Raw genomic sequence first — 17,498 nt, forward strand, 5'->3', positions numbered from 1 at the left:
ATTCAGTGCGCGTGCACATATGCGAGATAGTGCAGAGAGCGATGCCGAGCGAGAGCGAATACGAAACAGAACTATCATTACACATGGGCAAAACAGAGTCCATTCTCTTCGGTTCAAATAACAAACTCAGCAAGACCAACGGCTTCTCAATTACAGTGGGTGACAATATTGTCACAAGGAAAGAAGATATTACCTACCTGGGTTCCATCCTAGAGGCAAATCTTTCCTGTGACAAAATGGCATCCAATGTAATAAAAAAAAGTCAACCAACAAACTCGATTCTTGTACCGGATCTCCTCACTGGTAAACAAGAATACCCTGAAGACTCTGGCAGGAGCACTCATTCAAGGGTACTACGACTATGCTTGCACCTCATGGTACCAAAGCACCTCAAAGGCGCTAAAAACAAAATTACAAACATCTCAAAACAAACTGGTCAGACTACTGCTTGACCTTACTCCTAGAACCCACCTCACCCCTGCCCACTTTGACAACCTAGGATGGCTTAGAGTAGATGACAGAGTACAGCAACTTGCAATGGGCCTGGTCTACAAGATACACTACACGACCATTCGACCAAGGTACCCATGTACATGTCAAAATACTTCCCAAAGGTCAGTGAATACCACAATCACAACACCAGATGGAGCTCCACAAATCATGTTAAACCCAGATTCGGCTCAAACAAGGGACTAAACACGTTTCGCAATTATGCCACATCAATGTGGAACGCCCTACCCAAAGCTGTAAAGGAATGTGAATCACTACCCACTTTCAAAAACACTCAAAAAACACATACGGGAGACTGTAATTTGAAACGGTGTGGCTTATATGTGGACAAACCACGAAAATCGAAATATTTCTTTTTTTACTGCATTGAAATGTTATTTATCTGTTCCCTTATTTGCTAAACTTTATACAAATGAGTTAATTCTTGTTATTTGTCCGACAGTATTGTGTCCCAATGGGAGTCATTCTCTGTAGAGGTGGGAGTCATTCTCTGTAGAGGTGGGAGTCATTCTCTGTAGAGGTGGGAACTTAAAGCTCAATATAAGAACGGCCATGCACCACCACCCACAGAATCGAGAAAGAGCAATCAATCTGTCAATCCTTTCCGTGTCCGGGCCGGGTGAGGTTTCCCGTGTTGAGTCAAATTAAGCCGCAGGCTTCACTCCTTACATATGGTAATTAAACATTAAAACACATGCGGCTTATAGTCCAGTGCGGCTTATATATGTACACATCATTCAATTTAGCTGCTGCGGCTTATAGTCAGGTGCGGCTTATAGTGCGAAAAGTACGGTACTCTTTTTTCTGGACTCTTTTCGTATCACAAACAGTACTGTATTTGCAAATCGGTATGTCATAAATGTATAGATGTAGCAGTACTGTCTATCTGTATGTCATGTATGAAATATATGTTACGATGAATTGAAAATGGGGGACCCTGATGTAAACAAGACGAAAGTCTTTCTCTGGTCTGCATCCCCTTAACAATTGTATGTATTGAGCTGTACTGTACTGTACCCATTCTGCAATCTGTTAATAAAGTTTTCAATCAATCAATCAATGTGAGCAAAATGGCCGCCGTGTGAATATGGTCCATTGAAATTGAAATCCTCAAACCTTAACTGTACCGTCTAACTCCCCCCAGATTCTGGCGGCGTTGCCGTACGAATGGCCGGGCGGCCGCCTGCTCTTCTTCTCCTGCCTGAGGGTGGTCTTCATCCCCCTGTTCGTCATGTGTGTGTACCCGGCCAGCGCCCCCACCCTGTCCCACCCCGCCTGGCCGTGCCTCTTCTCCCTGCTCATGGGGGTCACCAACGGGTACTTTGGGTCGGTGCCTATGATACAGGCTGCAGGCAAAGTACCGCCTGAACAGAGGGAACTAGCAGGTAAGAGACCAGGAGAGAGAGAGAGAGAGAGAGAGAGAGAGAGAGAGAGAGGGGCGTGGAGAGTGTGCTTTTCTGAGAGCCATTTGTAAATGTACCTATATGATTAGGACCACAGAGTGTGTTAAAACATCCCAGTGTAATGGTGTTGATTTCTCAGGTTTAAATATATCATCATAGATACAGTGTAACGCGAATAGAAATGTGAGTGAGGTTGAGCACATAAAGAATATGTGCTTGACACTGAGCTATCAGTCAAAGTTGGTAAAAGTGATGGATGTGTTTTTGTGTTTTTCTAAATAGCTGCTTGTCTTCACCTTCCTTTCTTGATCCTTATCCACTCTCTCTATTCCACTCCTCTCTCCCTGTGCATCTCCCACCTCCCTCCCTCTCTCTCTCCCTCCCTCCCTCCCTCTCTCTCTCCCCCCTCCCCCTCTCTCTCTCTCCCCCCCCCTCCCTCTCTCTCTCCCTCCCTCCCTCTCTCTCTCCCCCCCTCCCTCTCTCTCTCTGTCTCTAGGGAACACTATGACCGTGTCCTATATGACAGGTTTGATGGTGGGCTCAGCTGTAGCATATGCAGCTTATAGCTTCACTGCCCCAGCATCTGGAATAATACACCTACACACACTCTCCAACTCTACAGGCTAGGTTCACACACACACACACACACACACACACACACACACACACACACACACACACACACACACACACACACACACACACACACACACACACACACACACACACACACACACACACACACACACACACACACACACACACACACCCATGCATACACACACACACCCATACATACACATACACACACGCACGCATACATACACATACTGTACACATACACACACATACACTCACACATACACGTGCGACAAGTATGCAAACACAAACATTTAGACACAAGCATACATGTTCATGTACAACTCACAGGTCACAGACATAGAGACACATACAGTACACACACACACTTGAAACAAACTCCTAATGCAGTATTGCTCAATGGGTAGAGCATGGCACTACCACTGTTAATGGTTTGATTCCCGCTGTGGCCAACCATACTAAACATGTTTGCACTCATATTAGCTGGAGTCAGACTGGACTGGACACCAGGACCACAGGTCTCTCATTCTGCTGTTCTGGATAAAGGTTCTCCTGGAGTCAGACTGGACACCAGGACCAGAAGTCTCTCATTCTGCTGTTCTGGATAAAGGTTCTCCTGGAGTCATCAGGACCAGAAGTCTCTCATTCTGCTGTTCTGGATAAAGGTTCTCCTGGAGTCATCAGGACCAGAAGTCTCTCATTCTGCTGTTCTGGATAAAGGTTCTCCTGGAGTCATCAGGACCAGAAGTCCTGCTGTTTTGCTCTAAAAAGGCAAAACTGCAGTAACTGCATCACTACTGAAACACAACTTTAAAAACGTGAAACATGGGGTTTAAATTTTATCTTGTCAATTAAAATGTAAAAATGTTAACTGTCTATTTTACCCCATCTCACCAAAGGTATTCTTGGTACAGAAGTAGACACTACATGATATACTAATACTGTACTACTTTTGTACCAACAATAACTTTGAAGTCATTTCTCTCTGTCTCGCCCACTCACACAAGCTGCTGCCGTTTGCCTTTGCAGGGCAGTATTGCCATCAGTGTGTATGGCTATATATATATTATAGTCTCTAACTCCACAGTGAGTTACTGAGTACAGTATGAGGATGCTGGCTTTGTACATATCAAACCATGCTAACCAAAAGTAAAACATAGAATGATTATCACTTACTCTAATACCTATGAAGACCACACGCGTAATGGTTTTTTAAAATGGAATGGGAGGAGGAAGTGTTTATTCCGAGAGACTTCCACACGTGATGGCAAAATAAACCCTGGAATGGAACAGTGTGGAACAGTGAGAGACCAGGCAACCCCCTCCCCCCCATATTTAACCCCGGCCTGCCCTGACTTTCTCTCTCTGTTGGCCGAGTGACCTTTCAAATGACTGGTGCTGTGGTTTGGAATTCCCAGCTGTGAGCGGTTTTATCTTGGAAGGGGAAAAACAAGAAATACTTTCCATGTCTGTATACGGGCCATCGTCATCCTCCACAGACCCCTTTCAGTGTAATTGACCCATCTCAAACCCTGATCAAGAAAAGAGAGGTCAATTATTGTCTGATATAACAGAATCTGACTTTTGTACAGTGTGTAAAGTCACTTGATTTCTTTATTTTATAAAACATTTTCTAAGCCTCCTCCTCTTGAAGGAGTGATCGGTCATCACTTCTCAAGGGAGGCGAGTATCACAGAGAGGCCGTGTACTTCACATAACAGGATTTCCCACGGAGCACTTACCATCCAGAGAAGACAAAAAGAAAAGACAGCGACTCCCCCGTTATCTTCTCCACAGCGGCTCTTCCCGGAACGTATCGAGCCTCTGTTGCTTCCTCATTGAGATTCATCTCTCATTCCAGTATCTCGGATACTGTTACTCTGAGATGATTGACTAGATAACTTTGTACATACTGCACCAAACCCCGCATAGCCACAATATGAAAAATTGTAAAATAAAATATTTTTCTTTTTCAAGATGGGCAGGGTTTTTTCCAAACTATTTCTTGTTGGCAGCGGCGGTGCGGTACCTTTAGCAGCAGTGGAGCGAGTGTGTAAAAAGTAGCATTTTGGTTGCAACGGTTGCATCTGAACGCAGTTTAATATCGTTACCATGTTCCCTTGGTTTGCCTTCTGTAGGATGTCTTGTCGATGTTTATGTGTCCCAGTATCCTGTTGGGATCTTGTGGGAGAAATCCATTTCAGTGCCAAACGTCTGTTCACTTGTGATCAGGGTAGAAACGTGTTTTTCTTTTTTTTTCTTTTTTTCTTTTTAAACAAGTACTGTACTTTGCAAGTTGTAAATGTAACAAAACAAAAGATTATTTATGAAAGAATAAAAAACCTAAGTTTAAATGTATATTGTAAATGAGATGAAAATCGGTTATTTCGATCAGTTACACACTTAACAAAGAATCTGCTTCTATATGAAAACCTGCATTCAGAGACATATCTGAAACATATATATTTTACTCCCCTGTTCTACCGTAGCAAGAGGTTGTCTAAAAAAAAGTAATGGTTAAAACAGGGTTCAGAGTTCTACATTATGAAGAACATCTAATGTGTTCACAATTGAGCATAGTCACACGGTGGCCATTTTGTTCCTATGTCAAACACTTTGACACTGTTTGACGAACCATGTTACTTACCCTTAGCTGCCAGAGTTGTATCCTTCCTGTTGACTTGTTGTACAGAACTTGTAAGACACTTTGGGTAAAAGCGTCAGCTAAATGACTAAATGTAAATGTAATGTGTGACATAAGACATGACATAAGAGCAAACCGGCCACCATGTGAATATGGTACATGAAGTGCAGTAGATTATTGTAGGCAACAAGGGGAGTCTCATGTAGGCACTGCAGGGAGAATAGGAGGGTCCCATTTGGGACGTAGCCTAATTCTTAACAGTATGTATGCCCGCTGTGTTCAGGGTGCCAGCTTGCCTATAGGCACTATCTCCTACAGTGTCTCTCCGCCTATTCCTATTTCTCTCTCTCTCTCTCTCTCTCTCTCTCTCTCTCTCTCTCTCTCTCTCTCTCTCTCTCTCTCTCTCTCTCTCTCTCTCTCTCTCTCTCTCTCTCTCTCTCTCTCTCTCTCTCTCTCTCTCTCTCTCTCTCTCTCTCTCGGCTTTCTGAGAGTCATTTAATCATATTTTTTAATAAGAACATGAAAGATGCTGTTTACTGATCATTTAAATTAGGCCACAGGATGGAGGGAGTTATTAATCATTCCATTCTAATTCTAGAGCTGATCTCATCCTTCCTCTCTTGGTCACAGTCATTGTACTCCCTGTGCCTGCGGTGACGTCAGCCGTGTCTGCTTAAATGGACACTTGTGAGATGAGATCATTGATCTATCTTCAATAGAAATGCAATGTTTTTATTTTTCTTTCTTTCCAGAAACAAATGTCCATATGAGACCGAGCACTTTCTGAAATGTTACAGTGGTGTACAGTATATGTTGTACAAAATGAGAAGAGACTACAAACACAGATACAATATAACAATCCCATGAATATGATTTTACATAAGCCGGCTGCCATTTGAACACTGCTTAGAATGGTCATTGGGTTTTAGTTCTCTGCTTGGTATAAGGAACAGCACCCAAATTAATAATTCTAATATGTTATTGCCATGGCCTTGTAATGTTAGGAGGAGCTACTCTCTCCTAAAACCAGAGACCAGATTGGTAAGACTCAACACTTGTGATGTTCCACTGACAATGAATAGGAGATTTTGTGGAACCTCTTTTTTTTATTCCCAAATTAGCTTTATTGTATAGCAGTGTTCTCAGTTCTGAAACAGAAGATGTACCCGTATAGGCTACTAGTCTATACCCTAACATCACATGTTAGGGTACATGTTTTAGCACTCAAACACACTCGATTTTGGATTTGGGAGAGACTTGTTTTTGTTCACTAATGTTTTTGGACGTAGACCATGTATGAATTGTTAAATTGGGGCATAATTTCCCCAAAGTTGGATACATTAGAGAGGGACACTGGTACGGGATGTCCTTACGGTTTACCAGTTCTGGAGACAAAACACTAGGGCTGGACGATGAATCAGTTGGTTTGGTCTTAGTCGACTATGATTTTGTTAGTCAATGAGTTGATTTGTATGCTTTTTCCCATGTTATTTCCTGAAAGATGATATGAACATCTGGTAATCACTAGATTTAAAGAGGTCCTTCTGCCGTATTGCACCTGGAAAACAAAAAACGTACAGATTTGTCGATGAAATCAACTAATCAATGAAAAAGTATTTGACTATTATTTAGTCTTACAAAATATAGCCTGTAAAGTCAACACCACCTTTGATGAGGTTTCATTACTAAATGCTTCTCATTCATTTTAGAAAATAAATGTCTCCTGGATTTAATGCAGTCCATAATAAACAAAGTTAAATAAAGAATGTATTTATTTGCGTATCCCTCTGAGAAACACATACATGTATACTCTCTACCAGAGCAGTCGGAGTGCAGGCCTCTGGTGTCTTGCTCAAGGACACCTCGACAGGGATGGACCATATATAATGGCAGAGGGGCATTGAACCTGTTACCTTCTGGTGACACCCCCACCCAAATGTCTCTTGAATGTCAATTGACCATATACACTAAATTACACACACAGTGGCCATTTTGCTCTTATGTCACGCTCAGTGGGAACAGGGTGGATAGGAATCCCAGCCTGAGTATGACTTAAGGAGCAAAATGGCCACCGTGTGAATATGGTCAATTTACCAATATTTCAAGAATAAAACATACATACATATATATACATACTCTAAATTGTTACCATGTTGCTGCCAAACCTTTCTAATGGCATCTAAATCTAATTATGGAATGACACTTTTCATTTGATATATGTACTGTAAATTATGTCCAAAAATATCTCCTTTTAAACATGGGACCTATTCTAGTTCATGCCGATCATTGTATCCATTAGCTGCTGTTAATAAAACAATATTTTACAAGTGTTCGAGTCCTCTTATTGTTGTTGTTGTTTTGAGACTAGAAACGACTGAAACTGAGCATTGAAAGCTTTTTATGTCTTAACTGTATTAACTGCTTATGTCCAACAGAGAGCACTGCTGCATAGAAAACAATTAACCCAATGGGAGAGGGGCTTGGGTGTATCCCTGACCACAGCGCAGTGGGAGACTGAAAATGTATTGATTGATTGAAAACTTTAGTAACAGATTGCAGAATGGGTACAATACAGTACGGCTCAATACAAAACAATTGCTAAGAGGATGCAGACCAGAAAAAGACTTTCGTCTTGTTTACATCGGGGTCCTACATTTTCAATTCATCAGGACATTTATGACATACAAGACATACAGAACTGTGTAATAAAAAGAGATCATAAAAAATATATACATCTGTAGTGGAAGAAACTGTACATTGGTGGGGGGGGGGGGGGGGGGGTGATTTGGACCTTTACAGGGGCCAGTTTCTAATTGCAGCCACCCGTAGGTGCTCTTTGAGATCGGTTTACACAAAACACAACAGCTTTATCAAAATGTCTAAAAGATACAAAACCCTACATATAAAAGTCATGTGTGGTGTAAGCCAATAGCCTAGAGGAGTGGGCGGGACTTGAGTAGAGTTCAGAGTGCAATTGTGTATGCTCACGTCATGTTGTATGGATAGACACGGAGGGACATTAAAAGCTATAACTACGGTACCTACTGTCTGACTGGCTCATTGAGGTATATAGGAACACATTACACGACATGGTGTCTGAAGTGGACCTACTTTGAGCCAAGTTCGACGGGGGATTTCATAGTGTTTGTTCGAGGCTAATGGGAAGCTAACCAGCTAATGCCAAGGAGGAGACGGCGCCGGAGGAGAATAATGGACGGGGAAGCACAAGCAGGAGCAGCGGGAGCTCCAGTACCTGCGCAAAATGCGGTAGTTCTTCCGTCCGCAACTTTCACTATAAACCCTCCAGAACCTTTTGACTTTTCTAAACCACAAGAGTGGGAAAAATGGAGCAGGAGGTTTGAACGCTTCAGACTACTGTAGCTAGCAACCTGAACAACTCACCCGAAGCTAACCAGGTAAACACGCTGGTTTACTGCATGGGGGATGAGGCAGATGACGTGCTACGCGGTCTCAGCTTGACCGCCCAACAGCGGGAAGAATACAGCGCAGTGAGGGAAGGATTCGATGGCTTCTTTATTCCCAAAAAGAACGTTATCTATGAGAGGTTCAACAAGAGGATGCAGCAAGCATCAGAAACTGTGGACTCATTCATTACAGCACTGTATGCTTTAGGTGAAAACTGTGAGTACGGGGGGCTGCACAATGAACTGTTACGGGACAGATTGGTAGTTGGTCTCAGAGACACAGGGCTATCAGAGAGGATGCAGTTAGACAAAGATTTAACCCTGACAAAAGCTATTAACATGGCGAGGCAGTCTGAGGAGATTAAGAGACAACAGACTGACCTAAGGAGTGAGATGACTAGTAGTAGCAAGATTGAGGTGGATGCAGTGCATGCTAGCAAGGGGAAACCCTGGGCTGTAAACAAAGGACAGCCTCATGCCCAGGCTAAACCAAGGCAATGGCCTCCTAAAGGAGAGGATTATAAATCTTGTTTCAGATGTGGTAAACCTTCTCATCCAATATCACAGTGTGCTGCTAAAAATGTAGTCTGTCACAACTGTGGTAAACTGGGCCATTATGCTAAAGTATGCAAATCAACCACTGGTGTGAACGCTGTCACAGAGGACAGTAGTAGCATATTTTTAGGTAGTGTGGAGGCAGGAGATGACCCATGGACTGTAGACATCGGCATCAGAGACTCCAAGGTCAGATTTAAGATCGACACAGGGGCAGATGTTACAGTCATGCCAGAGCAGGTGTATGAAAAGCTAGTTCAGTCAGGCTCAGAGCACAAGCTGATCAGTCCATGTAAGCCACTGTTTGGGCCCGGACGGGTGCCACTAGAGGTGAAGGGAGCTGTGAGGGACGTGTTGTGCTATGGAGACAGGACTGTAACTGAGGATGTTTACATAGTCAAAAACCTCCATACATCCCTGCTGAGTAGACCAGCCTCTGTCAAGCTTAATCTAGTAGCTAGAGTAGATAGCATAAGCTTAGACACAGTGAAGGAGAGCTACCCAAAGCTCTGGGAGGGGTTGGGTCTGTTGCAAAAGGAATACACAATCAAGCTCAAGCCTGATGCCAAACCGTTCGCACTCAGTGTTCCACGACGAGTGGCGCTCCCATTGATGGGAAAGGTCAAGACGGAGCTTAAACGGATGGAGCAGCTGGGGGTCATCACCAGGATCGAGGAACCTACAGACTGGTGCTGCGGCATGGTCGTAGCCCCGAAGAAGGCGAAGGACGAGGTCCGCATCTGTGTGGACTTAACCCCTCTGAATGAGGCCGTGTGCAGAGAGAAGTTTATTCTCCCCTCAGTTGACCAAACCCTCGGCATGCTAGCAGGAGCACAACTCTTCACCAAACTGGATGCTAATATGGGGTTCTGGCAGATTCCTCTGGCGAAGGAGTCTGCACTCTACACTACATTTATCACCCCATTCGGCCGTTACTACTTCAATCGACTACCATTTGGAATTTCTTCTGCCCCAGAACATTTCCAGAATCGGATGGTGACAGAGGTCACAGAGGGTCTCGAAGGAGTCGCCTGCCATATGGACGACGTCCTCATATGGGGCTCATCTCAAGTGGAGCACGATGCAAGGGTGCATGTTGTCCTGGAGAGGGCGCAAAAGGCTGGAATCACTCTCAACATGGACAAATGTGAGTTTGGCGTGCGAGAGGTGAAGTTCCTTGGACACGTTGTCTCCGCGGAGGGGGTGAGGTCAGACCCGGACAAAACAAGAGCGGTTCAACACATGGACCAGCCAACTGACATGACTAAGCTCAGGAGCTTCCTGGGCATGGTCAACCAGCTCGGGAAGTTCATTCCTAATCTGGCGGAGAAGGACAAGCCGCTGAGAGACTTGCTGTCTAAGAAGAACCTGTGGGTCTGGGGACACGAACAGCAAAAGGCATTCGACAACCTCAAACAAGAGCTCTCATCTACACCTGTTCTCCAGCTGTATGATCCTAATCGTGACCTGAAGATTTCGGCAGATGCCTCGTCATACGGATTGGGAGCGGTCATGCTACAGAGAAACAATGACGTCTGGGCACCTGTAGCGTATGCCTCCAGGTCTCTCACACCCACAGAGCAGCGGTACGCCCAGGTAGAAAAGGAGGCTCTGGCCCTGACCTGGGCGTGTGAGAGGTTCAATGACTTTATCCTGGGTCTGCATTTCGAGTTGGAAACAGACCATAAGCCACTGGTGAGCCTGCTAGGGGGACAGGCGCTCGACGCTCTCCCACCACGGATACAGCGGTTCCGTATGCGTCTCATGAGATATTCTTACTTCGTCACTCACGTTGCGGGGAAGAGCCTACAGCCGACACCCTGTCGCGTGCGCCTCTGGGGGATGGCGGCACCGGACGGGACAAAGAGCTGATGGAGGACACCAATATCTACGTCGACTCCATCATGGATAACCTACCAGCAAGTAGCAGCTACTTACACGATCTCAGGGAACAGCTGGGCAACGACAGTGTGTGCACACAGGTCATGCAATACTGCGTGCAGGGGTGGCCAGACCGCAGCAGACTGGAAGGGCCGGTGAGGCACTACTGGGCGGAGCGCGCCGTCCTGAGTGTGCATGACGGACTGCTGCTGAGAGGCACGAGATTGGTGATCCCCTCCACAATGAGGAACAGTGTTTTGGAAAAGATACACGAGGGCCACCAAGGGGTGGTCAAGTGCGGAGACCGGGCAAGGCAGGCTGTGTGGTGGCCAGGGTTGAGCGGTCAGATAGAGGAGCTAGTTCTGAACTGTAGAGCGTGCCTCGAAGAGCGGGTGAACATGCGTGAGCCGCTCATGCCAACTACACTCCCCGACAGGCCCTGGCAGAAGCTGGGGGCAGACCTGTTCTCCCTGAACGGTAGCAACTATCTGCTTGTGGTTGACTACTACTCCAGGTACGTGGAGATAGCCAAACTAGGCCCAACAAGATCATCAGATGTCATAGTTCACTTCAAATCGATGTTCGCTCGGCATGGAATTCCAGAGACTTTGATATCTGATAACGGGCCCCAATTTTCGGGACAGGACATGCAAGCCTTCGCTGCACATTATGGCTTTGTGCACACAACCAGCAGTCCGAGATTTCCCTAATCGAACGGCGAGTCGGAACGAGCTGTCAAAACGATTAAGAACCTGCTGAAGAAATCATCAGATCCATATCTAGCCATGCTCGCATACAGGGCGACGCCTTTGAGTAATGGTTTCAGCCCAGCACAGCTACTCATGGGACGCCGTCTGCGCACAACGGTGCCTGCCTTCCCAGCGGTGTTGGAGCCGGCACTTCCCGATCTAAGGAGACTTCAGCAAAGGGAAAGAGAGAAGAGATGGATGGATTCGAAGCACTTCAACCAGAGACACAGGGTGAAGAATCTCACAACGCTGTCACCAGGGGATCCGGTGTGGGTCATCGATATGAAGTCACCAGGCACAGTGACAGCCGCACATCACACACCACGGTCCTACCTTGTCAGCGGGCCACATGGCACAATCAGACGAAACCGTCATCACCTAGTGCCTATGCCTGAACAGAGACATGAAGCCCGACACAGTCATACACCACAGGAGGACGTTCCTGTTGTGCCTGGTTCTCCTCAACCAGTACTGTCTAGTATGGACTCACCTCGGGTCTCCCCTGACACGGTCAGAACAAGGTCAGGCAGAGAGGTAGTCAGACCTCATAGACTAGATCTGTGAGCGGAACATTGTTTGATTTTTTTTTAATGTACACGTAAAAAGTGCATTGTCTAACCAGTTTCATAAACACATTTATTCTGTAAGTGAATGTTATGTGAAGATGTTCATGTGAAACGGGAAATGTTAATGTTATTCTAACAGGTCAAAAAGGGAGATGTGGTGTAAGCCAATAGCCTAGAGGAGTGGGCGGGACTTGAGTAGAGTTCAGAGTGCAATTGTGTATGCTCACGTCATGTTGTATGGATAGACACGGAGGGACATTAAAAGCTATAACTACGGTACCTACTGTCTGACTGGCTCATTGAGGTATATAGGAACACATTACACGACATCGTGCACAGGGGTTATATCTTCTGTCTTCTGTTTTGGATGTTATGCCCCAATGTCCATTAGTCAGCCTTTTAGGCACAAAGTTGGAAGATACTGTATACAGTCAACGCTCACTGCATCATCGCATTAGCTTGTATGTCAGTTAAACCTATTATGATGAATTGGTTAAAAGACTTAATTTATTGGCAATGGAACAGAATATGATCATAGGGCTGACCCCATCATGGGCATGACTGAACGTGGATCTTTACAAAATCATATTTGAAAAATAGGTTATATGATTTAAATATACTGTAATTGTACTGCACCCCCTCCCCCCTTTTTGTTTGTTTGTTTTGTTTGATTCTGTATTGTACATGGTGTGTACACTATTGTTTTATGGGCGAGTTTAGTGTTGTCTTTGTCCCTTGTCATAAATCTGAAATACTAATAAAAAAACAACAACCTAACCCAACAACCCAGAGTCAATGTAGAAAGAAGGAGCTGCATTGTTATAGTAGCTTAGTAATACTGATACAATGACAACATATTGAGACAAGGTTAGAACACTACGACCACCTGATAATCTGCCTCAGAATCAGAGAGAGAGAGGAGTTTTGAGTGTGACTGTGTGTGTCTGTGCGTGTATGTCTGTGTGTGTGTCTGCGTGTGTGTCTGTGCGTGTGTGTGTGTCTGCCTGTGTGTGTCTTTGTTTTCCTTTTTTGTCATTGTGGGTTGCCGGTATTTGTAATGGACAAGGTACTGTTGATATTTTAGGGTTAGAGGTTATTGATTGATTGATTGAAAATTGTATTAACAGATTGCAGAATGGGTACAATACAGTACGGCTCAATACAAAAAATTGTTAAGGGGATGCAGACCAGAGAAAGACTTTCGTCTTGTTTACATCAGGGTCCCCCATTTTCAATTCATCATAACATATATGACATACATGACATACAGATAGACAGTACTGCTACATCTTGTTTAAGAAGCACAGTGAAGTTACCTAGTACAATTTTCAATCAATCAATCAAACCGGTTGTTATTTGATTGATTGATTGATTGATTGATTGATTGATTGATTGATTGAAAATTGTATTACCAGATTGCAGAATGCGTACAATACAGTACGGCTCAATACACACAATTGTTAAGGGGATGCAGACCAGAGAAAGACTTCCGGATTAGCATCAGCATGTAGTGGTCAGAGCTCCTTTCCCGTTATTAAAATGTTTGCTTCAAAAACCACTTTTTACAACACCAATGTGTTTAAACCTCGACGTATATATTAACTGAGATCTTCAACTAACTATATCGACAGAAAGAATCAAGATGCCAACAAGGAAAGAAACAGAAAATAAACGCGCAGCCAAACTAACTGCAGAGGATCCGCCTGTGGATACGGGCTCTGTGCGGGAAATGGCAGGAGAGATCGAGAAAAAAACAGCTGATATTGCCACCTCTTCCATCGTCCCGCCACCTCATCCGATATAGATTCTCTTGCTAAGCTAATAAAGATCTTAACTGATAAGGTTGACACTAAGGTTGAGAAGGTTGACGCTAAGGGTGATAAGGTTAACGCTAAGGTTGACGCTATCAAAGAATATCGAATCCAAAATCGAAGATTTAAAAGTAGCGGCTGCGGAACAAATCGAACGCACTACTGTAGTGGAAGCCACCTTGGTTGAACACACACTGAGATTCATTAGGGGCGATGGGGCTTTACATGACGGCATCGTGGAACTAACGGAGAAGATAGAAGATGTCAACAGGAAGCTAACGGATAAGATATATGACAACAACGAGAAGCTAACAGCTAAGATATTCGAAATCGAACGTCATTCCCGTAGATTTAATATCCGTATAGTTCAAGTTTCAAGTTTCTTTAATAGTTGTCATACAGAAGTACAGAATACTTTTGTACAAAATGCTTCTTACTGTTGCGCTCCAGAGACTGTGCATGACAAGATAAGTATGAAATAAAAACATAGTAAAAATTAGAAGTAAAAAAAGAGGTCACAGTGTTCAGTTTAGACATATGTACAATGTTCGTAGACGTAGTTACCATACAATATACAATACTGTGCAGTGTACTAATATACAATACTATATAGTGCAAGGCATAAATGGACGAGGTGCAGTTTAGGTACAATTCACAGTAGGTGTACGAGTTGTAGTGCAAATCCTTTATCAATAAATATAAAGTGTAAGTGTGTTTGTGTGATCTAAAGTGTGGAGAGTGGGTGCTGCAGTGTGTTGTTTGTTTGAGTGAGTGTGTGCGTGTGGGTGTGTGTGCTGTGTGCATTTGATGGTTGTTGCATAGTGATTATTGTTCGTTTAGCGATTATTGTTCGTTTAGCAGCCTGATGGCCTGGGGATAGAAGCTCCTTCTGAGTCTTTCTGTGCTCGCCATAAGACTCCGGTATCGCTTGCCTGACGGCAGCAGTTCAAAGAGGCAGTTGTTCGGGTGGCTCGAGTCCTTAATAATTCTCTTAGCCTTCCCCTTGCACCGCTTGTTGTAAATGTTCTGGAGGGTGGGAAGCCCCCCTCTAATTGTGCGTTCGGCTGAACGTGTCACTCTTTGTAGTCTGCTACGGTCTTGTGCAGTGCTATTCCCAAACCAGGAGGTGATGTTGCCGGTCAGGATGCTCTCTATTGTACATGAGTAGAAGTTCCTAAGGATCTTCTGACTGACTTGGAACTTCCTTAGGCGCCTGAGGAAGTAGAGGCGTTGTCGTGCCTTCTTCACAACACTGTCAATGTGTGTGGTCCATGTCAAGTCCTCGGATATGTGGGCTCCGAGGTACTTGAAACTGTTCACTCTCTCAACTGGTGCCCCGTCGATGCTGAGGGGGCTGTAGTCCTTGACCCCCGACCTCCTGAAGTCCACAATCATCTCTTTTGTTTTGCTGACGTTCAGGGAGAGGCAGTTCTCCTGACACCACTGTGACAGGTTCTCTACCTCTTCCAGGTAGGCCCTTTCGTCGTTGGCAGAGATCAGGCCCACCACTACTGTGTCATCAGCAAATTTGATGATGGTGTTGTTGTTCCGCTGTGCTACGCAGTCATGTGTGTACAGGGAGTAGAGGAGGGGGCTCAGAACACAGCCCTGGGGGGCCCCTATGTTGAGCGTGATGGATGAGGAGGTGCAGTTGCCGGCTCTTACCACCTGGGGTCTGCCCGTCAGGAAGTCCAGGACCCACTGGCACAGGTCATAGTTCAAGCCCAGGTCCCTGAGCTTGGCTATGAGTTTGGAGGGGACTATGGTATTGAATGCTGAGCTGTAGTCGATGAACAGCATTCTCACATAGTTCCCCTGCCTCTTGTCCAGATGTGATGCTGCTGTGTGCAGCACATGGGCTATGGCGTCCTCCGTGGACCTGTTGGGGCGATATGCAAATTGCAGAGGGTCCAGGTTGATGGGGAGGGAGGAACAGATGTAGCCCTTCACTAGCTTCTCAAAGCACTTCATGGCTATGGAGGTGAGGGCTACAGGGCGGTAGTCGTTGAGGCAAGCGGGCGTAGATTTTTTGGGTACAGGGATGATGGTGGACTTCTTCAGACAGGTGGGGATGACGGCCTGTTCCAAGGACAGGTTGAAGATGTCAGTGAATACCGGGGCCAGTTGGTCGGCACAGACTTTTAGGACGCGGCCGGGGATGCCGTCCGGTCCTGCTGCCTTCCTGATATCCACTTTTTTAAAGATCCGTCTCACCTCATGCTCTGTTACCCTGAACACTGAGTCTCCATCAGCAGACCCCCCCCCCCCCATTGCCGTGGTTTGTAGGCTGGTGTTGTTATTCACAGCCTCAAACCTCGCATAGAAGGAGTTGAGATCATTTGCTAAGGAGATGTCACTGTTCAGTTTGAGGGGGGTTCCTTTGTAGTCTGTCATTGTTCTGAGGCCCTGCCACATGCCTCTAGAGTCAGCCTGTTCAAACTGAAGTTCAACTTTATCCCTGTAACGCCGTTTTGCCTCTATTACTGCTCTCCTGACGTTGTATCTTGCCATCTTGTGTTCTTCCATGTTGCCTGTCACCAGCCCGGTGTTGTATGCTGATGTGCGCACTTTCAGAGCCTCACGGACGGATTTGTCTACCCAGGGCTTTTGATTTGGGTAGATATTAATTTTGGTGGAGGGGATTATTACTTCTACCTGAGTACAGACATAGTCAATCACCGTTTCGGTGTATTCGTTAATATTGGCTGTGTTATCACGGAATACACTCCTGGATGAATCAGTTGACTGCACAAACGACTCGTTCGCGACAGTGTTAGCTCAAATTCTAGGACCAGATATCCTCTCTACACCACCTATAGTGGATCAGCGCTACAGAATTGGCATCCGAGACGACAACAACAATAAATCGAGGGTGATTATTGCTAGCCTATGTCAAACTGGAATAAGAGATACGATTATCTGGGCGGCACGAAAGAAGAGGGGAACTCTGCAACACAACGGGAAACTAGTGTATTTCTACGAGGATTTTTGCCGCGAGGTTGTAACCCTACGAGCCTGTTACAAGTCAGTGATGTCTCAGCTTTTTGAGAAAAAATTCCAACCTACACTACGCTACCCTGCGAATCTTTCCATCATGGATAAAAATGGAAAAAGGGTCCGGCTCTACTCGACTGAAGACGCAGAGGATTACATGAGGGACCCACAACGCGGAGGAGGCTAAGTCTTATTCATCTTTTTTTCTTTTTTTTATAACTTCGTTATAACTTAGACACCAAAAACGGCATCAAACTAGCTTTGATAACATTGATGTAGAAATAGGTTAATATGTGACGCTAGATACTATATTTTTGTAAAGGTTCGCTGTTTGGGCCCGCTAGATTTATGGGTTTTGTG

At 45.0% G+C, this 17,498-nt stretch overlaps 1 protein-coding gene across 1 annotated transcript in view; it reads left to right on the forward strand.

Annotated features, from left to right (window-relative positions):
- Positions 1 to 4,871, forward strand: part of slc29a4a (solute carrier family 29 member 4a) — a gene marked incomplete at its 5' end in the record, with an annotated part of 131,821 nt that extends 126,950 nt beyond the window's left edge. Inside the window, 2 exons of the mRNA XM_084328505.1 lie at positions 1,655 to 1,895; positions 2,410 to 4,871. Of these exons, the coding sequence (XP_084184631.1) occupies positions 1,655 to 1,895; positions 2,410 to 2,540 (372 nt within the window). The 3' untranslated portion in view covers positions 2,541 to 4,871. The remainder of the gene's footprint in view (positions 1 to 1,654; positions 1,896 to 2,409) is intronic.
- Positions 4,872 to 17,498: the final 12,627 nt, after the last annotated feature.

This window comes from Notolepis coatsorum (genome assembly GCF_963971535.1).
Source record: "Notolepis coatsorum genome assembly, chromosome: 14".
NCBI lineage: Eukaryota > Metazoa > Chordata > Actinopteri > Aulopiformes > Paralepididae > Notolepis > Notolepis coatsorum.